General features: G+C 44.8%; 9 protein-coding genes across 9 annotated transcripts; 5 read left to right on the forward strand and 4 right to left on the reverse strand.

The window, feature by feature from the left end:
• Positions 1-45: 45 nt before the first annotated feature.
• VTP01DRAFT_7364 (uncharacterized protein) lies at positions 46-2,642 on the forward strand (the record flags this gene model as incomplete). The annotated part of the gene is made up of 9 exons (XM_069386368.1): positions 46-430; positions 504-957; positions 1,027-1,272; positions 1,333-1,378; positions 1,428-1,478; positions 1,538-1,819; positions 1,875-2,236; positions 2,309-2,426; positions 2,484-2,642. The coding sequence occupies 9 exons, from the start codon at positions 46-48 to the stop codon at positions 2,640-2,642; spliced, it is 2,103 nt and encodes a 700-aa protein (XP_069241830.1).
• A 310-nt stretch (positions 2,643-2,952) lies between these two features.
• Positions 2,953-4,936, reverse strand: VTP01DRAFT_7365 (uncharacterized protein; the record flags this gene model as incomplete). The annotated part of the gene is made up of 8 exons (XM_069386369.1): positions 2,953-2,973; positions 3,042-3,227; positions 3,289-3,568; positions 3,628-4,255; positions 4,308-4,442; positions 4,537-4,629; positions 4,710-4,731; positions 4,802-4,936. The coding sequence occupies 8 exons, from the start codon at positions 4,934-4,936 to the stop codon at positions 2,953-2,955; spliced, it is 1,500 nt and encodes a 499-aa protein (XP_069241831.1).
• A 178-nt stretch (positions 4,937-5,114) lies between these two features.
• Positions 5,115-6,016, reverse strand: VTP01DRAFT_7366 (uncharacterized protein; the record flags this gene model as incomplete). Its single annotated transcript, XM_069386370.1, has 4 exons — positions 5,115-5,429; positions 5,493-5,727; positions 5,792-5,946; positions 6,014-6,016. 4 exons carry the CDS (start codon positions 6,014-6,016, stop codon positions 5,115-5,117), a joined length of 708 nt encoding a protein of 235 aa, XP_069241832.1.
• A 389-nt stretch (positions 6,017-6,405) lies between these two features.
• Positions 6,406-7,578, forward strand: VTP01DRAFT_7367 (uncharacterized protein; the record flags this gene model as incomplete). Its single annotated transcript, XM_069386371.1, has 3 exons — positions 6,406-6,721; positions 6,802-7,165; positions 7,455-7,578. 3 exons carry the CDS (start codon positions 6,406-6,408, stop codon positions 7,576-7,578), a joined length of 804 nt encoding a protein of 267 aa, XP_069241833.1.
• A 271-nt stretch (positions 7,579-7,849) lies between these two features.
• On the reverse strand, positions 7,850-13,701 carry VTP01DRAFT_7368 (uncharacterized protein; the record flags this gene model as incomplete). Its single annotated transcript, XM_069386372.1, has 18 exons — positions 7,850-8,094; positions 8,161-8,248; positions 8,307-8,420; positions 8,480-8,820; positions 8,882-9,116; positions 9,177-9,345; positions 9,412-9,562; positions 9,622-9,913; positions 9,980-10,344; positions 10,402-10,687; positions 10,749-11,056; positions 11,110-11,256; positions 11,315-11,645; positions 11,707-11,859; positions 11,916-12,239; positions 12,296-13,057; positions 13,114-13,356; positions 13,417-13,701. The coding sequence occupies 18 exons, from the start codon at positions 13,699-13,701 to the stop codon at positions 7,850-7,852; spliced, it is 4,839 nt and encodes a 1,612-aa protein (XP_069241834.1).
• A 589-nt stretch (positions 13,702-14,290) lies between these two features.
• Positions 14,291-16,266, forward strand: VTP01DRAFT_7369 (uncharacterized protein; the record flags this gene model as incomplete). Its single annotated transcript, XM_069386373.1, has 9 exons — positions 14,291-14,444; positions 14,506-15,224; positions 15,276-15,350; positions 15,411-15,560; positions 15,615-15,705; positions 15,774-15,847; positions 15,913-15,981; positions 16,121-16,173; positions 16,239-16,266. 9 exons carry the CDS (start codon positions 14,291-14,293, stop codon positions 16,264-16,266), a joined length of 1,413 nt encoding a protein of 470 aa, XP_069241835.1.
• Positions 16,267-16,745: 479 nt separating this feature from the next.
• Positions 16,746-18,105, forward strand: VTP01DRAFT_7370 (uncharacterized protein; the record flags this gene model as incomplete). The annotated part of the gene is made up of 5 exons (XM_069386375.1): positions 16,746-16,961; positions 17,021-17,158; positions 17,233-17,376; positions 17,451-17,837; positions 17,905-18,105. 5 exons carry the CDS (start codon positions 16,746-16,748, stop codon positions 18,103-18,105), a joined length of 1,086 nt encoding a protein of 361 aa, XP_069241836.1.
• Positions 18,106-18,143: 38 nt separating this feature from the next.
• On the reverse strand, positions 18,144-18,469 carry VTP01DRAFT_7371 (uncharacterized protein; the record flags this gene model as incomplete). The annotated part of the gene is made up of 2 exons (XM_069386376.1): positions 18,144-18,168; positions 18,210-18,469. 2 exons carry the CDS (start codon positions 18,467-18,469, stop codon positions 18,144-18,146), a joined length of 285 nt encoding a protein of 94 aa, XP_069241837.1.
• Positions 18,470-18,885: 416 nt separating this feature from the next.
• On the forward strand, positions 18,886-20,631 carry VTP01DRAFT_7372 (uncharacterized protein; the record flags this gene model as incomplete). The annotated part of the gene is made up of 5 exons (XM_069386377.1): positions 18,886-18,899; positions 18,991-19,024; positions 19,091-19,193; positions 19,260-19,685; positions 19,751-20,631. The coding sequence occupies 5 exons, from the start codon at positions 18,886-18,888 to the stop codon at positions 20,629-20,631; spliced, it is 1,458 nt and encodes a 485-aa protein (XP_069241838.1).
• Between the last annotated feature and the right edge of the window lie 118 nt (positions 20,632-20,749).

Raw genomic sequence — 20,749 nt, forward strand, 5'->3', positions numbered from 1 at the left:
GACCTGTTCCTAACATACTACAATTGATCTTGGCCATTCTCCACCATGAGCGACGCTTCGAGTGGAAATTCAGTCGAGGCGTGGGTGTTAATGGCCCTAGTTTACAGAGATCTCGATGATTTCGATTATGACAACGCTTTGGTACTGGCCGAACGGCTTTACGCTTTGGAAAAAGACAATGAGGACTACCGATTCCTGTACGCAAAATGCCTTTTCGTTCTTCAAGATTACACGGCCAGCTATCGAGTACTCAAAAATGCCAGAACAATACCGAGCCTAAACTTGTTTGCAAAGAGCTGTTTGGAATTGGGCAAACTGGAAGAGAATGTGGAAGGGCGACGTTACATATGGAACGAAGGTGCGCAGGCGCTAATCACAGCCCTGAATCTGTATGACAAAACCATGCCAAATAAGCACTTTTGGGGAGATGGTGAGCTGGACTGGATGGATAAAAAACGAGATCTGCAAATCATGCTTATGCGCTTCACACTTTCTTTTTTCAGACCTCGCCAGTGTAACAACACGCACGCGTGTACCCTGCAGAGCGTCATTGCTAAAGCTAATGGGTGAATTATCCGCAAAAGTCGATAATATCAATGCTTCGAGCAAGTATCTCTTCCAAAGTCTTACGGACAACGCATTCAAACTTTCAGCATACAATTTGATATGTGACATCGCACCTGACGTTCCCAGCTTGAATGCTGTCGATATTGCAGATAACGTTTTCAAAGACTTGCCGAGCTCCACATCTCTTGAGCGCTCTCCCGACCCATTTTTACCTGGATACCCGATACCTTCAAAGACAACCCTCCATACCGCCACAAAATTATCATCATACGCTTCAAGCGATACACTTCACATGCCATTTCTACGCGACGATTTTCAAGAGGCCACTCTGCAGCACTTGCGCGCTCTCGTATCCAGACAGCACCAAGAATCCGTATTGGATGTACCAAGGTAAAAATTTGATATCATCAGGATATGAGTTCAAAAGCATTGCTCATTGTTCTCATTTTCCGACGGCAGAGGAGAGATTGAATTGGCCAAAGACGAGCGCATTGCGATGTTGAGCGAGGATATCCGCAAAGACAGCGAGGAGCAGTCTTACAAAAATAAGCATGGGTTACATAAGCGCCCTGCCGAAGATAAACCGCAAAAATTGCAAGTGCAATTATCAACAGAAAATCTTGATGCGGAAATGGACGTTGAAGTACCTAGCATGGATAAACCACCAAGACCCATCAGCCCAGTCTTTGATAATGAGATCGAAAAGTATGTTTTATAGGTTAGTAGAATACCTGATTTGCTGACGATCAATGTGTTGTGTTCTAGTCGACAGGATCAGAAAAACATCAAAGAAAGACTACGAAGAGTCAAGGTATTTGTGGGTAATGGACTGTATCAGACAATTTCTGATTATTATATAGAAACAAACACCGTCAAACACTCAAAGCTTGACAAATGTCCAGAAGAACGAGGTAAAGATGGCAGTTTCTAAAACAGGAAAAAAATTGATGATTGACAAATCTTCGTGTAGAGTTCTAAAGGCGATTCATCCCTACTTGCATACTTCAACATCAATCAAACAGAGTCAGTCTCGCATGGTGCTGACAAGTCTGCAAAGGAAATAATACTGAAAGCCATGAACAATATCTTGCATGTAATCAAAACACTTGCCACCGGATATTTCTATCAATCCTTCCATCAGTCTCAAAAAGCTGTGCTTGAATTGCAAAGGCTGGACGATCAACAGTACGATACACCCTCCGTCCTCTATCTTTTAGGAAAGGCATATTACGACGTCAGCAACTACAAAGATGTAAGTTGGCAAACTAGTAGTAGCAACAGCCAAGAAATTGATAACATATATTCAGGCCGTTGTATTTTTCCGGAGGGGAATACTCGTTGCACCTTGGTTCTGCAAAGGCGTGCCCTTGTATTCGACGTGCCTCTGGTATCTGGAGAAAGAACGAGAGCTCAATTTACTGGCATACATGATGAAAGGGAACCGCTCACATCTTTACGAGGCGTACATTGCAGCTGGTAACTGGAGCAAAAATGCACGCGCAGGAAACGAAGCCTTGAAATGGTTTCAAAAAGCTGTGGAGCTTGACCCTTCACGGTCGTACGGTCACCATTTATTGGGATATGAAGAGACAGAGAAAGAAAACTGGATACGAGCCAAAGTACACTTTGCAAACTGTATCATCGCAGACAGACGATCGTATTTGGGATGGTAAGTGACCCAAAACCGTTAAATTCTATATATGTGTCGACTAAGACATTGCTTGAACGAATGTAATGAAAGGGTTGGCATGGCTACAGCGTATCAAGGCATGCAGCAGTATGCACAAGCAAAAGCGTTGCTGCAAGAAGCTCTCCGTTTGCATCCGTATAACCCGGTTGTGCTCGAGTTGATGGCACAGGTCCGTGCGCAGAACCAGGAAAACACATTTTCCTGCATGTCTAATGAGTATTTGTAGGTCTTACTTGCATTGCATGAATATCAAGCGGCGCTGGATTATGCTCGCAGGTCGCTGGACATCCGGCACACACTAGCCACCGAGAAACTAATTGATAAAATCGCGGAGGAAATGCGTAACCCGCCATTGGATACTATGATGAGTATGGATGAACCATAGCGTTGCTTGTTCAAACTGCGAAGATAAAATACGCGTGTATTAATGCTGGAAGAGAAAGTCAAAGAAAAATGAAGAATACAAAATGCAAGAGAGGGAAGAAATAGAAAAACTCGATGATACATGGGCTACAATTAATTTTGTGTTTTTCTTCAATCTAGAAAGGACAATAGAGAGAGGTAGAGAGAGACATGAAGAGATAAAGAGAGGATGGTGAGTGTGTGTGTGTGTGTGTGTGTGTGTGTGTGTGAGAGAGAGAGAGAGGGGCGAGAGAGACGGGAACAGGGAGACAAAAATCAGCAATGCTCGTTTTCTAACTCAAGATGGGCAAGAACTATGGACATAAATGGTAAATTATCTGTATAACCAGTTCCGAGAAATATAGATCATCGTCCTACTTACGTTGCCGACAATAACGCTAGGTAGATCGAATATATCACGCTTGATAGTGAAGCAAAAAGTACAGGGTACAACACGTTTCGTGGGACTCAAGAGTATACACGAACTGTACACTGCTGAATCTGTGTTGTCAAAGGCATGCAGGGCATATTTTTCCCAGTACTCGACAGCCGAGTTATTGCTCATGAGCTACGATGCAAACTAAATAAGCCGAGAACAGGGTTCGTTTTCCTTTTCGCGATATTCGTACCTCATAAATGTAAGTCTTTTTGCCCAGAAGCGTTTCTCGGGACCATTGCGTCAGCAACGAAAATTCTTTGCCCACGAGAGCGATTTCGCCCGTTCGACGCCACACGACCGTTGGTGTTCCTGAGTAGCTGATAAGTTTCTCGTACTCCAATAGCATGCGTTGTAAACATTTTTCAGTGAATATCAGATCATCCTCAGTAAGGTTCATCATAGAAGCTAACACACTCGGCCGAAAGAGCGCCAGCGCTCGACTGATGCGCATAAGATCCTCTTTACCCATCCTACCGACAGTTATACAGTTAAAATTGCAATTCATGCATAATCAAGAAAGGAGACTTACTTTTGGCGCACGTAATTAATCAGGTAATGGTAGCCTTCTGCGTAGCTGAACGGCTTGTTCGCACTCGCGTACACAGACTCAGGTGTAACGTTCTGCTGCCTCCGTTTTACCATACTTGTGCCCGATGGTGTGCCCGGACTCTCCACCTTGGCTATCACGGCGCCCTCGCCGTAAGAAAGCAGTGATGACATCCCCGGCGTCGCATTCATCGGCTGCTGTTGCTGCTGCGGTTGTGGCTGCTGTTGTTGTTGTGGTTGCTGCTGCTGCTGCCGTTGCTGTGACTGTAACTGCTGTGGCAGTGGATCAGCCGGGAATAAGGCTGGATCACCAATACCAGGATTGAATGCAGCCATTATATCGGCCGACTGCGTGCGCATCGGACTACCAGAAGAGTCCGGCGTTCCTGTGGTATTCTGCTGTGGAGGAGGTGTCCATATAGGCATATTAGGTAAGTTCGGCTGCACATTCGGTTGTGAGACAGCGTTCGTCGATTGACCAAGGAATGGATCCATCGTGTTTGTGCCGAGCATGTTCGACAAAATCGAGTATTCTAGATTTGCGGCCGATGATCCGAATCCATAGTTATAGTTGTCCAGCCCCATAGTATCCATCAAATTCGCCGGAGTGCCTGCAAAAATGTGAGCAACTTAATATTACGAGCGACGAGCAGCGTAACTTACCAAACGATGGAGTGTCCACAAGCGAGCTGCTTATGCTGGTGTTGGGGGATATTGAACTTTGTGCTTGCGGAAGATTCATCGGCGTTCCGTATCGAAGGTCATGTTCGGTCGTTCTGGTTGCACCAGCTGTAAGTTCTATATTCGTAACATGAGTCTCCAAAATTCAAATACTGCCCCTTCCTCATCCGTCGATCTTGTCCACTTGTATATTTTTTCCATTCGTATATACCTTCAACGTCCTGCAAGTACTTTGCCTTTTTACGTGCGCCGTCCGTGCAGGTGGATGCAAGATCACGTTTGATACACCGTTGACAAGGGCGAGCTGCACAGGACAGAAAATGCAAATTAAGCAATATGAAGTGAGACTTTTGCAATATACCGCTATTAAAGTGTTTAGCTTACAGTCGTCGCAAGTCAGGTGAGCCTACATGGTTGCAACTTTAGAATTAAGGGCTTTATTCAGTGTGGACCGTGCATAATCAACAGTTACGAACCTTTTGGCAGTGAATACAAGCTCGAGCCGCCTTCTTCTTTCGAGGTGCCTGCTTCTGTTTAGAAGAGTTGGACGAGTTTGAAGACGATGCAGGTATAGACGAGGTCGTCATTGACGATGAGACCGTCGTTGCCATGATTAAATATCTTAAAATTGGAAAGGAAGGAAGCCACAGTGGGCTGCCACAGGGCTGAACAGCCCCATTCATACCGGGTAAACGCTTAACCTTTATTCTGAGAATGAATTGAGCATCTTGGTGGGTGACTCAACCGCACTGGACGATATGTCCAAGCGTTTGTGACAATAATGACTACTTATCGAGATCCAAACATTTGACCCAGTCCACTGCTGAAAGCCTTGCCAACCAATCCTGAAGCTGTGCTACCCAGTGATCCAAGGGCTGTCTGAGCTGCAATGTTGCTTGCCCATCGTCTCTTTGCGTCCTTATCACATTGCGTGTATCCATACACATTGGCTACATTCAGTACGATAGCCACCACGACGATAACTAGCCATGAGATCTTGAATGTAAATACAGCTGTCAAAGCTAGCAACGCCCACAATACAGGAGTTGCATACAGAACTGTCCAGAACAGTCGGGAATCCGCAGCATTGTTCTTTCGATTGGGCTATTGAGGGCAATGCCGCTCTTAGTTTTCTTATTCCCACGCTCTTCTTTGTCGTTTACTTACATGAGCGCTTTCAAACACCCAGCGGTTCGAGCCATCTTCTTGTATTTCGTTCCACCATCGCAAACCGACCAGTAACCGACCAGATACGTTCTTGACTGTCCAGAAATCAAATGCAAGGAGTAAGATGGTAACCACGAATACAAGTGTAAAGTTGTCTGTAAAAATAGAGCCTAGCAAATACATCAGCAATGCGCCTAGCCGGAAAGCCAAGAAGAAGAACGCCGCTACAGGGTGGCTATGTGGTACTGAGAGCATAAGCAAACTTCTGGTTTCGAGCCCAGGACTCTGTATAAGTATACCTTGACTGTTCAAAATATTCTCGGACGGCATTGTTCCTGGGCTGTGAATTCACATTGCCACTTGTATTGCGTGAAGTGTTGTGGGTTCCTGCCTCCAAATCATCTGGTTGTATAGTTGCATCTCCTTGCAGCAAGTTCACCCGGCTCTCGTCGGCCTATGCAAATATCGATCGTCTACCGTTAGATGCAGGAACCTATTTGATTCTACATGTCAAGACTTACCATTGTTACAGCTTCTTCCTACAACGTGTGTGTGCGTGAATTGGAGAAATGTCAACAGCATGAAGTCCGCGCGAGCCTTTCTCCGCCATAGCACCAGTTGCTTAGATCATTATTCGCTGTATCTAGAAACATGGCAATAACGCCTGAAATGAACGCTGATATTTCCGTTTTCGCCGAATAACGTACAGCGACTATTCTCCAGTCCACAACTCTTTCGATACCTTTAATATACACTCTTTCCATAAATTAAGTTCGTCTTCCGGAGATATTGTCATGCAAAGCTTAGCACCTCCAAGAGTATATAAAGCATGTAAACATGTTTAGGCCAGCTTTCCACATCCTACGGTTGAAATTTCAGATTACAAGATGAGAATCCAGTTTTTTTTATGAAGATGGACAAGGCAATGCTGTCGACGAATACGGCAGACCTGAGTCCATGGACTATGTCGTCGACGAAGAGCAGTACTCTTGAAACGCGAAGTTCATACACGCAGTATTTGCGTAATATTCCTTGCGAAAGCATTCATGGGTTAGATACCATGCAGACCGAAGTTGCAAAGAAGGATGTGGACATTCTCATGAGAGAAGCATACGTCAAGCGAGCGTACACGCTCTATACGGAGCAGGATAAGGTCAGGTTGTTCAAACTGATGTTTGAGAAAGTTCTGAGTGCCTCAGCTGCCGCAAAACAGTTAGGTATCCATGTCCGTACAGCTCAAAGATGGGTTAAACAGTATGAGATGAATCCGGATAGCATATTCGCGAAGCGTAAAGGAATGTCATTCTAGAGTACGTCGATGAGAACCCTTCGGTTGTCTTGGAGCAGTTGGTGGAGCAACTGCTTCAGAGGTTTAAAGGGCTCAAAGTCTCTAAGAGTACCGTTTATGACTTCGTGAGGACGCAGTGCAATCTGTCACTTAAGAAGGCCCGGTTTCAGCCTGTAGACAGGAACAGCGAGGCCACGATTCAAGAGCATCTTGGCTGGGTTCGCAAATGGGAGGGTAGCGATATGGACTTTAGGACTAATTGTGTCTTCCTAGATGAGTCTGCCTTCCATGTCAACATGAAGCGCAGTAGGTTCTTGGAGAAGGAGACACTCACGACCAGAATCAATGAAGCATGCAATCGTATAATTTTGAGCGATTTCGAAGGGTTTGTCTCGCACTCTCATAAAAGTTTAGATAAACGTTGCAACAGGGAGCACTTGTGATGTGGATGTCACAATAAGTCGATGGCATACGACAGATAGATAGGATACACATTTAAACACCCATTGAGAAAATGAGTAACAGATATTCAGTAAGTGTCATTCTTTTCCTATAATATGTTCTTAATGCTCACCATCTGAACTATGCACCGCGGCTTGCATGCACTTGGGGGAGGAGCTGGGCATGGCTTTGTCACATTTCTAGACAGGTTTGTTTATTAGCGTCATGTTTAGCTTCGCAAGTCCGCCAAATGCATCTGCAAAACGCGACTTTAGTTTTCGGAAATACAGTACTCCAGGCAACTATGCTTCTTTTCCTCTCGCAAAATTCTCAAGACTTTTGAGCTTCGCAAAATAGAAATTTAAAAAAGCATTGAGTTTATTTGATCAATGCAACGTTGTGGATCGTAAACTGTCCGCAAGACGCGGATAGATACAGTAACGAGTTTCGAAGTAACTAAACTTTCTTTTGTTCGCCACACCAGGCAACTGACCACATGCTATGGATACTGCTGTGATATAGATTGAAATAGTCACATCCTCAGAACACAGCAAAAAAGGAATCCGCTGTGAAGTGATGTGCCAAACAATTACATATTATTATTGCATTTTTGCTATAAGAATCTGCTTTATCCAGTAAACGAAATGTTTGTTCTTGGGCGGCCAATCCTGCTCTTCTTCTTCGAATTTGCACTGGTTCCTCCAGTTGCCGCCTCATCTTCAGGTAAAACATCTCCTCCAGCGCTCATTAAGCGGTCCATAGCTGCTTCGCTCATGGTATTACTCTTCTTGCTACGCTTGTTTGTTCTGCCACCTTTCTTTTCTTCTTCATCTGCCTTGCGCTTCAATTGCATTTGCAGCTTATTATCCAGCTCTGTGTTGGAAAAGAAGTTAATGTACCTGATATATGAATAAACTCGGTTTTCTATCAGATCCTTACCTTCATCATCCAACAATAAAGATACAATTTCTCTTGGCTTGAAGTCGACCTGCTTAAACTCGCCACCTGAAATGACGACCTTTTGGATCTATAAAACGTTCAAGCCATCAATAACTCCATTCACTACTCAGTTCTGTAATACATACTTCGTCTTTTTGTTTCGCCCGTTGCAGAATGCGCTCTTCAATAGTATTCTTTGTAATTAACCTGTATACAGTCACTTGTTTTGTTTGCCCAAGACGATGAGCTCTGTCCATAGCCTGAGGTTTACGTTAGGCGGAAAACGTTTTTGGGTCGTCTTTCCGTGTAGACTACATACCTGTTGATCGACAGTGGGATTCCAATCACTATCGTAAAAGATAACGGTATCTGCTGCCGTCAAATTGATACCAAGACCGCCAGCACGGGTACTTAGCAAGAAAATGAAGATTTCTGGCCTTGTCTGCCAGTCTTGCACCATATCACGACGATCAGATATCTTTGATGAACCGTCCAAACGTAGATATTTGTATTGCTTGTATGCAAGATATTCTTCCATGAGATCAATCATCTTGGTCATTTGGAAATAGATGAGACATCGATGGCCTTCCGCCTTGAGCTTCTCAAGCAAACGGTCCAATGTTGCCAACTTGCCGGAATCCAAAATGAGATCGCGCATAGCTGAATGATTGCGATCCATAAGCATTACCATTGTCAATTTCTGTGCTGCCGATTTACTTACCAGGAACTCTCATCATGGAAAATCCATGCCCTGATACAGGTACTGTCATGATACCTCGGCCGTCAGATTTTCTAGTGACAGCGTGGAGCTCGGCTTGCTCCTGCCGCATGCTATCGTGGATATATTGTGGAGTACCAAAGAAACAGGCGCGGATTGATGGTTCAAACAGAATAGAGTTTTGGTCGTTTTCAAAGGATCGGTCGGAGCAGAAGATGTCAACGGGTACAGATCGCGCCTGCAACAAATCAACTTTGTAAATAATCTAACATGACTTTGTAGTAGCTTCATAACTCACCCCTGGGATGTAGCACTCATCGAATCGTTTAAGTATGTGCGTGTTCTGATAAGCAATGTTGATGAAATTTTCCATGATACTTCCCGAAGTGGCAACATGGTAGGATAAAGGTGACGATACTTCAGAAATGAGTAGTTTTGCAAAAGTGTTTACAGGTGCATCGGGATAGCTATCATCGCCAAAATTAATTGTAAGCCATTGGAACAATTTTAGTATGGGTTGATTTCGCCTGTACCTTTCTTCATCTCGGACGTAAAATCGCCGTCTAGCGCGTTGATCACGAATTGCCAAGTAAGATATCCAGCGTGCTATTAGTGATTGCTTAAACATATAGCTTGCTTCTTGAGCTGATGTGTCCACAAAGCGCAAGAAAGAAAATGCAGAATCTGCCAAATTGTTAGATCTGTTTATTGAACCATTGCTGCGCTCCTTGAGATAAGCATACCTTGCGCATCGGAAAACATGGAATTGTGTATATAGTCTGGTGACCAAATATTCATCAGATTATCAAGGTATCTCGTAGAGAAGCCGGCATTAGATTCTGGGCCAGGAACTCGCAGAATGCCGCCGTTGCGATATAACCGCTTAGGAATATGGTATTTGATATGACTCCGTGATGAATATGGACAATGTAGACGAGGCTCTTTGGAAAGAGCAACGCCGGTTTCGCTGAAGGCACAAAATGCTAATGGAGCTTCAACATCCGCCCGCTCGAAAAGCTCTGGATGATTGCACACCTATGAAAATGGACACTTGTTAGCAAAGAACTGGTATACTATTTGACCTGAGCCTAGCTAACTAACCTTTCGGAATTGCATGACCAAATTCATAAGACTGTCCATGCTTTCTTCATTCAAAGAAGTTGCTTTCTCCAGTAGCTCGGATACCGAAATCTTCTCCTTTAGCGCTCCGTACAGCGCACGCTGTCTTGCGGTCAAGTAACAGTAGACTTCTACTTCGATCTTTTCACTCAATTCGTGCTGTACATTCTTCTTGATACGACGCAACATGAATGGTTTCAGAATCATATGCAGACGCCGTAATTGATGCTCGTTCAATGTGCCCTTATTTTCAGCGTGGCTTTCAATATCTTTCGAGAACCATTCACTGAATTCTTCGTGCGAATCGAACAGCGTAGGCATAATAAAATGCAACAGGGCCCACAATTCTATCATAATGATTTAATGTCTGGAACCATATATAGATATGTATGTTAAAAAATTACCTTGCATGCTGTTTTGGATAGGAGTACCCGTAAGTAGCAACCGGTTGCGGCAATGGAAACCTAGCAGCTGCTTCCATCGTGCACTGCTTGAACTCTTGATAGCCTGAGCTTCGTCAAGAACCATATATTGCCATTTGACGCGCTGGAAGTAGGTAACGTCCATAAGGACAAGCTGATAACTGGTTATGACAACATGAAAAGGTGCATCTTTGCTGTACAATTGCTTCTTGCTCCAAAACTGGCGAAGAGTCTTTCGATCCTTTGGATTGCCCCAGTATGGTAATGCCTACGAAACAATATTGTGAATAACTAACCCTGCAAACTGCTCTATAAATCCAGATTCTTACCCTGAATGATGGGACAAACTTTGATATTTCCTGTTGCCAGTTGTGCAAAGTGGAAGAAGGTGCAATAACCAAGAATGGTCCCCAAATATTGTGGGTTTCCGCAAGATATGCCATGAGGGAGATGGATTGCACGGTTTTTCCGAGACCCATCTCGTCTGCAAGGATACCATTGATACCTTGCTCGTAAAGGTTTGCAAGCCAATTGAGACCTTTGAGCTGGTAACTTTTAAGTTGACACATGAGTATCGAGGGTTGTTTGATTTCTTCCGTGCCCATGCTGGTAGGATCCTGGAAGTTCATTGTATCGACTATCTCAAACGTTAAACATTGCTCCATAATTGCTGTCCGCACAGGCACTTACGTTGCGCTGCACTCATAGAGATATCGTCACCAGCTGCCTGTCGTCTCTCTCGAGCGCCTTCATCAAAAGCGCGAGTACGCTCTCGTTGTTTCGCCAATGCATTCTGCGCACCACGCCGAGCTTGCTCCCGCAATTTTTCTTCGTCATCTATGTTGATCCTTTTTAGCTGCTTTTCCTTAGCTTGCCAGGATAAACGAATGCATACCTTCATCGAAATCAATGTCTTCCATCTTTTGCTCTCCAGCAGTGATATCCAGCTCCTTCTCGTCTCCGGTGCCGGCGGCAGACGGCTCAGGAGTCACACGTTCGCTGGCCGGAACAGCTGTCTCATCATCCTCGCCTGTATCAGCTTTAATCTTTCGACCAATAAAGTGACTGTAAAGTTCAGTTTGGGTGATCAAGAAATTAAGCTTGCGAGCTTGTCGCTGAGCTTCGCGTCGTTCTTCTTCCTGCTTCGCACGCTCTAAAGCTTCCTTCTCGGCCTTCTTGCGTAATTCACGTTCTTCCTTCTCATTCTTTCTCCAGAAGTTCAGCATCTATGATATAAAATTCAGCAATGTTGCATACAAATGGAACGCTATAAGCATTTGAACTTGCCTCTCTTTGAGCACGCCTGGCTTTGGATTGGACATCCTTGCTCAGACGACCATTCTTGGTAGCAGAGCGCTTGAGTTCTTTTTGGCAATATTGTGCAACTTTCTTACAGTTGCCGGCTCTTGTAGCCTGTACACGAGTAAGGATTCGATTCATCTAAATCAGAGTAAGCGATCCATGCTTCGTATTTTAGCAGAAGATTCACAACTTACTCGAGGAATATCTTTGCGTGCAATATCAAGCCAGACGCGACGAGTTTTCTCTTCCAATTTTCTAGACGATAGTTTGGGATCGCTCGTGTATATGAGTAAGTTTGCATATTCAGGATCTTCATCATCCTCGATAACTCCATGTGGGTGACGGTGTTTGGCTTTCTTGTTTCGTCGGATTTCCCGCTCTTTATCTTCTTTTGCAGCTAGGAGAAGCAGCGATGAGGCCGTGGAAACTACGTTTCCATTCAGGCCCTTTGATAGTTCTGGTCCGTATCGCTTCTCGTAGATCCGCTGTAAATGCTCGCTAATCATCTTATGCCGATTCTGAAGACCATAAACGTTACCAAACGAATCTCAAATTTACAAGTTTTAAAGCTTACTGTTCGCTTCTTTTCATATTCTTGAATAACGTCCTCCCGTCGTCTGTAAACATCGATCATATACTGGACCATCTCATCCCTGTGCGTATTAAAAATCTCCTCGTCGTCGCTATCATCAGATAGCTGTAATTCTTCCAGCGTGCGCTCAGTCAGAGTTTTCTCACGGGGAATTCGCTGGTCTTCCATAGATGAGTCATCGCTCAATTCAAGAGGTTCTCGTCTCGTAGCACGGTTTCGGAAAGATAGCCCATTTTCGTACATGCTGCTATCGAATTGCGAACCTGTGGGAGGCAGTTTTCGCACATCGTCATCTTCATGCTTGATGGGGACAACTTGGCCGTCAATATCGCTGGTAGTACGATGATGTGGTAGTTGATTGTTGTCCTTAGCATGCATTGCGGCGATCTCATCCGTATCGGTATCCGAATCACCCATTTGATATGCGTCTTCGTTGTCACTATTAAGCAAATTCTTTATACCGTTTCGGAATGTTGATGATGGTGCGAGCGGTGGCAGTGGGCGTTGCGGCTGTTGTTGTTGCTGCTGCTGTTCATGGTGACGAACGGGCTGAGACTCTTGCATTGATGCTATTGCTGATGCAGCTGATGATGCCGATAGCGATGCAGGTGGATGAATTGCTTTTTGGGTAGTGCTTGGATACGTTTGTTGTGATCGAGATTCTGCCGGAGGCGCATCAGAAAGTAACTGAGAAATTGACATCAACGGAGGTGCTGCTTGTGGACGATCATAGTAGTATCCATGCTGCAAAGGAAGATAAGCTAATGCTTCGAGCATACCTTGAAAATTCATCTTGTTACCTGTTGCGTAGTTTCCTGCTTTATTATCGGTGGCATCGCAGGCGGCGGCGGCCGGTGAGACGACATCTCTGACCGTATTGGGTCGTAGTTGGTACTCTCGCCTTGTACTGGAAAAGACGGTGCGTTACCGTTTTTTGCCAAGTCGGTTGGTAGCGGCAGAACACCTGGTCTAGCATATGCTTCCGGCGGATGCAGCTGTGTCGGATACTGACGCGAGGACGTAAAGGGTGGGGGTGGAACAGTCTATACAAAGACGACGGTTAACTCATAGTGTTGTAAATAAAAGCTTTGCAGAGCACTTGCCTGTGGTAGGCTGTAAGACTGCCTGTCCCACGTCTGGCGTGAACCGTATGGATCTTGACGTCCATAGTCAGTGATAGGAGCTTGCTGCTGCTGTGGAGGCAGCTTTGGCGGCGGAGGCAACGAGGGCCCAGTATAAGAAGGATGTTCTCCTCTCGGCATGGGCCCCGTCGCAAACGTTGGTGGAGGGATCGTGCCGTCCTGCGTTTGCGTCTTTTGTTGCTGAATGCGGTTGTGTGGTAGATCAGGAGGTGCCTGCTGTCGGTGGGGCGATTGATCAAAAGACATGGCGTAAAGGCACTCCTTGATTGAAGTGTGAGTGGAGCAAGCGTGACAGGGGAGCTTTTGGGCGGGCGGGCGGACGCTTGCGTTTTGCTGCGACGGGTTTGCTCTGGCCGCCTTTCCTTGTGCTTTCGGAGTCTTTGGGAGACAACTTCTTTTCGTCGTTGTTTCACTTGCAAAACTTGCGAATTACAACCAAATTCTTTGAAAGCAGCCTGAATGAAATTAAATCCGTGTATGCCATATTCCTAAATCTGAAGGTCCTAACAAATGTAGAGTCGCTATATTGCTAGCTTGTAATTGAAAAAAGCTATGCCACCATAGCTTGCTCAACAGCTGAAAATGTAATTCTCTGCTTTTCAATGGACTTAAACAGTGATATCTCTCCCAAACGTGTTCTTCGATTAGCACTCCTAAAGAAGAACACGTTTGAACTGGTAGCGAAACTCTAAAAGCGAGTATGTAGCCCGTTCCAAGCTTTCTCAGGTTACTCACGGTCGCCGCGGCATTGCGAATTGCGAATTGCAGTCACGATAATCGCGTTAAGTGAATCGCGCCAAGTTTCCCCTCCTAGCTCTTGTTCAACAAACACCAAATGATCGGCTTGCTTCTAAGAGCTCAGTCGGTCAACGAGTATTTGATAAAGAAAAATATACTTGGGCTGGTGTGGATCTATGCGATCCGCCATTTCCTTTCTCCATTACCGGTATTGCGGCTGTTGCTGCAATCGCGCATATATGTTCTCCTTGGTACGATTTTGCGATCATAACTTGAAACATTGAAGACTAGACTTTGCTAACAAGTCTACAGAGAAGATAGCTGTGTTTATACTTTTGAAGAATATATTTGAGACGTCCTGCGACGCTCTTGGCTACAAAGTAAAGTGGACTACGGACGATCGACTTTTTACGAGTATTTGCCGTTTGCCGCAAACGATCCGTGATTACACTCGGCAATGTGTTTCGAACGTGAAAAGTGCTACAAAGCCCAGTCAACCTCAGCAAACGACATCTCAGGCACCAAAACCACAGCAAACATCATTTTTCGGTGATAGTTCGAGGGCGACGTTGGGAGACAGCGAATGGCGAAATCTATTGAATCAGAAAATAGTGAATATTGGCAGAGACGCAACTGCCACTTCTGCTCAGCAACAGGCATCATCGAGTACCACCGCCACCAATTCGAACGTGCAAGAAATTGATGACTGGTTGTTGAGGTACAGAGAGAAGCAGCTACGACGTAAGGAAGCAGAGAGAAGTCCTTGGGTAGAGCAAGTATTGCGATCGATGAGACTTGAAGAGGAGCGTCCAGCAATGCAACAACAGCCGGAAGTACAAACGCATATGAATGTCTTCGCTTCTACTATCGAGAGAACGGACGAAAATCGAGAGACAAAACACACAACCTATCGTCCAGCATACTTTAGACATCCAGAGATCATCACAAAGACCGATCGCCGGCTCTGGCAAGCGCTCAATCATAACCATGATCAAATGCCATACTTGGTAGATCGATTCCGCTTGGAGCAGGTTAGAACTACACATAGTCCTAACTCCAGTTATATACTAAACATGAACAAGTGGGATGATTTTCAAAGAACGTGGCACAAGTTTGACAGCAAGGATGCTGATATTTACGTGACACGTTTGAAGAAGGTATGACCAATCGCATATATCAAAAGACGACAAAGGACGGTTATACTAACTGGCGTATAGTGGTTCTACGAACGGATATTGGCACCTCTCGTTAGGACTTTGAGGAAGGTCAACATGGAGCTGGGAAGCGTGGGTGCAAATTCAACCCTTGCAGACTGTTACCCATTCATGGCTCAATTGCTTGCACAAGCTTTTGAAGCCGACCACCATGTATGTATCAGAGATATAGGTGGATAAAACTTTGCATAACGTGGCAATGTCTAGGAGATAAATTTGGCTCAACTCCAAGATTACCTCGAAGTGCCTGGATACGAGAGCTCCAGATGCAAAAGATACATCATTGAAAGGATCACCGGTAAGAATCTATTGAGATAAAACATTATAGGTAACAAAGTATATGCCTCTTAATAAGCGCAATTGTAGATATAGCGAATAATCCTGAGTTGTGGCATTTCAGATACATTCCGCCCGAGGAACATCTTCCAAGCGATCCAACAGTGAGTCCAGCAAACGTAAATAATGCACGAATAGGATCGACTGACAAAGGTCGTTTCTACTCTAGATATTCATGCATTTATTCAAACAATACCTCATCAAAGAAATGCCGAGTGTAATCCCTCCATTGATTCCGGTAAGCAAATCGTACGGGATGGGTCAGCTCACGCTCTGTAGCGTGAATCGCGCTTGGAGGGAGGTTGATTGATGCGATGTGGGATCGGCCTGAAGGGAGTTCAATGTCGTACCAAGGCTGACGCATACGTTTCTTAAAGGTCGAAGGTGGCTTCTTCCGTTTCCTCGTTCGATATTTCTATATCACCCCTGAGTAAGATTCTTGTTATTGTGTGCTGTTTGTTACACTGATCTGATACTTAAAAACATCATTGTTAGATTGTACGATGAAATTTTCTCAGCTTAAACGTCAGACAATTGAATAAACTCTCGAATTTTTACTTGAGATGATGTGCACAGCCCTTGGCCCATGCTACGCCCCACTACCAAATATGATATGATTCTCTGGGCAGTTTGTTATCAGTGGAAAAGGAAGGAGAAAAAGGATTCAGAAAGATTATGATAAAATTCCCGGAATGAGACTAATTGAAACTGGAGATGACTGATCTCAATAAGATTGAAAATATCAGAGTGCCTGATCTTATCGGAGTTTGCCGCCAAGCCATTGCAAACCGGAGGTAAGCGGTCGGGAGCTTGTGGAACCTACATTTGTGCATCAGCCAAGAATGCTCGGCACCTTGGCCAATGACAGAAAGGCGATAGACAGACCAGTACCCAGAAGGGCAAAATATTCTTATATAAGTCAGTCATTTCGCACGTATAACGTCGAAGGTTTCCATCTTCTTTTCACTTTACATATTACTTTCTTTTTCCTCAAGCGCTATCATGGACTTGCAATATACCGACAAACAGCCTTTGCTCCCCGAGCATGGCCATTGTCAATGCTGTTATGAACAAGGCAACTGTAGGAAACCCCGCAATCGCTTCCTCCGCGCATGCATCGCTATTGTGTTATTTATACTTGGTTTTCACGTCATCGGGCACTATTACCGCCACCACCAGCTTCATCATCATTACAGAGACGGCGAAGATCTTTTGGAGGCAAGTATATCTATGATATCACATCTATTTAATGCGAGAAACTAAGAATTGAATTCTAGGCTTCTATCAGCACACATCCGTCATGCTGGCAGTTACATCCCGATATTCCGTGGAACGGCAAATCTGTGTATACGGTCTCTGACGCCTACGACGGTCTCCGTATTAAGCAGAAGCATCCAGACCATATCAACGTCAGGGTTAAGGATCAGCCTCTATTAGTAGTTTGAATGAGCGTGTATCGTATATGAAATTGACATGCTATTTTCAATAGGGTGGTCAAGTCGATGTATATGTCAACCATCAGGTGTCTGAGACGACGGTTATCTTTGATATCAAGCTTAGCAGCGAGATAGAACAAGACGTCGTGGACATTGTGCAGCAGGATGAAGAGGATGGGACTTACAGCTTGATCATTGTAAGTAAATAACAAGATGGGTGCCAGTTTTACACTGTTTGCATTGATATTGACTACATATGCACATTTACTAGACTGATCGACAGGATGGCGATTCTGGGCTTGTCAAAGCCTGCATACAGCTCGATATCACAGTATATTTGCCCAATGCTGATGCGCTTGGCACACTCGAGATTGCGCTGGCCAACAACAATATTAACATACATGATTACATCAACGTTTCCGAAGCTTTATCCCTCGCTGTCGCTAATGGAGACATCAAATTTGAGAACGTGACTGCAGGCGCAGCAACAGTCTCGGTTGCTAACGGCAATGTCGCTGGTTTACTGCATGAACTTCAAGGCGCGCTCACTTCTACCACTGCTCGGGGCGACATTGATATAAGGGTCCTATCTTTGAATGTCGCTGAACTTGCAAAGATCACCTTGACATCCTCCTACGGCACAGTCACTTCTCAATTTGTATGTACGCTGTGCTTATTTCGAGAGCTCGCTGGCTAACTCTTTGCGATTTTAAAATTTCCTTTAGCCCGACAAAGTAAATAGCAGCTTTGAGCTTAACACCGTAATTGGCAAAATCGTAGTGACTTCTAAGGAAAACGACAAGTTGCATATCACCGAGGCCATTGGGCGCCGTCGTATCCGTGGCTACTATGGATCTCAGGACGGTGTACTCGCGGACATCAACCTTACCACGGTTTACGGCGGCATTACCCTAAAATTTGCGTAGATGAAGCATATATTTACAGCGTATATGCAAATCGTATTTCATTGGCAGGCTAGCAAAAATACACTGTGTTGCTTGTTTATTTAATTAACAACTGAAAGTGCTACTGTTGCTTATCTGGTCGCTCCTTGAACCCGGTTTCTGTCAGGGCATTACCGGCAAAGGTATCTTCAATCTTTGCACCTGTGTTGGAGAAACCGGTAGCATTGAATTCATTAACTCCTTGGACATCGCGCTTTGATGCGTCGTATGCTCCTTGTTCTAGCTTGTTTTTCACACTGCCGGTTGTACGCTGAGCCTGCTGCTCATTGCTGCAGAGACTGTCGTCAACGTTGTGCTCGGTCTTTCTGAAAATGTTTGATGACATGTTTGCTGAGTGGAAGAGGCATAGTAAACGGATTCTGCCGCCGACGCACTTAAATATTTGAAGTCAGAGTCGATCGCGTAGCCATGACAGCATAATGATTTATGCAAAAGCGGAGATTTTTCCCGAAACGTAGAATGCATGATTAAGTAATGCTTGCTCTATGCCCAAATCCTACTCAAGTTTATATTCATTGCAAGAGGAACCGCGAGCAAGAGCATTGACAGGCATTTCCCTGAGTATAATCCAATCTGGATTGATAGCAAATAGAGACATCAATGACTACCTGTTTGCAGGGGTTGAAATACACGAACATCTGAATCAAATTGGCGTCATGGGTTGGAATTTCTTGCGAGCCGCGTCCAACAGCAGTTTGTCTGTTCTTTCTTTTCTCGATCCTACGTACTCTGGAAGGAAGCATGTCGCAAGCAACGTAAGTGCAATTTTGAACAAAGGTGTCAATGAAAGAACCATGAACCATTCACTCACAGCAATCGACTTTCTTTACTGTCGGGTCACTTTAGTGCAGATATTGGTCTTATCGGATTGGCCGTCATGGTAAGATGGCACCCTGTATATGCATGAGAGCATGAGCAATAACAGATCGATATGTGATTTATACAGGGCCAAAACCTTATCCTCAACATGAACGACCATGGATTTGTCGTATGTGCATTCAATCGAACGGTCTCCAAGGTCGACCACTTTTTGGAAAATGAAGCCAAGGGTAATTTTATATCGGAACTACCAGCATAATGAATTCATGTTATTCATTCCTATTTTGCCTTTTTAGACACTAATATCATTGGTGCACATAGCATTGAAGAGTTGTGCAGTAAACTCAAGCGTCCTCGCAAGGTCATGTTGCTTGTAAAGGCAGGCTCAGCAGTCGATCAATTCATCGAACAACTTTTGCCACATCTGGAAAAGGGCGATATTATCATTGACGGTGGCAATTCACACTTCCCAGACACTAACCGCCGATGCAAAGAGCTTGCCGGAAAGGGTATTCTCTATGTGGGTTCTGGTGTATCTGGTGGTGAAGAAGGTGCCCGCTACGGTCCTTCACTCATGCCTGGAGGCCACCCAGAAGCCTGGCCTGCAATCAAGCCTATCTTCCAAGCTATAGCCGCCAAAGCACCTGATGGTCAACCTTGCTGCGACTGGGTTGGTGAAGAAGGAGCTGGACATTACGTCAAGATGGTTCACAACGGTATTGGTAAGTCATCTTATGACAGTTTTTTGAGAGTTTATTGCTCAGACATCGAAATTGGCGCATTGCAGAGTATGGTGATATGCAGCTTATCTCTGAAGTCTACCATATTATGAAAGAAGGTCTCGATTTCAGCGACGATGAAATGGCCAAGATATTTGAAGCTTGGAACCAGGAGGAACTTGATTCGTTTTTGATTGAGATCACACGAGACGTCCTGCGCTACAAGGATACCGATGGTCAACCGCTTCTTGAAAAGATTATGGACAAAGCTGGTCAAAAGGGCACTGGCAAATGGACTGCCATCGACTCCTTGGATCGCGGTATCCCCGTCACTCTTATCGGTGAAGCCGTCTATGCTCGCTGTCTTTCCTCGCTAAAGGAAGAACGTACTCGAGCATCCAAGATTCTCAAGGGTCCCCAAAACGTCAAATTCCAGGGTGACAAGAAGAAATTCGTCGACCAGCTTGGTTCTGCCTTATATGCATCCAAAATCGTTTCGTATGCTCAGGGTTTCATGTTGATGCGCCAAGCAGCCCAAGATTTTGGCTGGAACTTGAACTATGCCGGTATTGCTCTCATGTGGCGTGGAGGCTGTATCATTCGATCAGTATTCTTGGGTCAGATCAAGGATGCCTTTAATAACAATCCCAAGCTCGAGAATTTGCTATTTGATCCATTCTTCCAGTCAGCAGCAGCCAAAGCCCAGGATGCATGGCGTGCTGTGATCGGCGCAGCGGCTAGTTTGGGTATTCCCGTTCCAGCCTTGTCGACAGCTTTGAACTTTTACGACGGTTTGCGTCACGAACGCTTACCTGCTAACCTTATCCAAGCCCAGCGTGATTACTTTGGCGCGCACACATACGAGCGTTTGGATGATCCTGGCAACTTCATCCACACTAATTGGACTGGCACCGGTGGAAGTGTTTCGGCATCCACCTACCAGGCATAAATTGATGATTAATAAAATACTCTTTTTCATTTTTGTAACGTTTATTATGCAGAAAGTGTAAAGTGTAATTGTGACATTTAGAACAATGTAAAGTATAATACAAGTGTATGTATAAGCG

The sequence above is a fragment of the Rhizomucor pusillus genome (genome assembly GCF_041956525.1).
Source record: "Rhizomucor pusillus strain CBS 183.67 unplaced genomic scaffold VTP01scaffold_4, whole genome shotgun sequence".
NCBI lineage: Eukaryota > Fungi > Mucoromycota > Mucoromycetes > Mucorales > Lichtheimiaceae > Rhizomucor > Rhizomucor pusillus.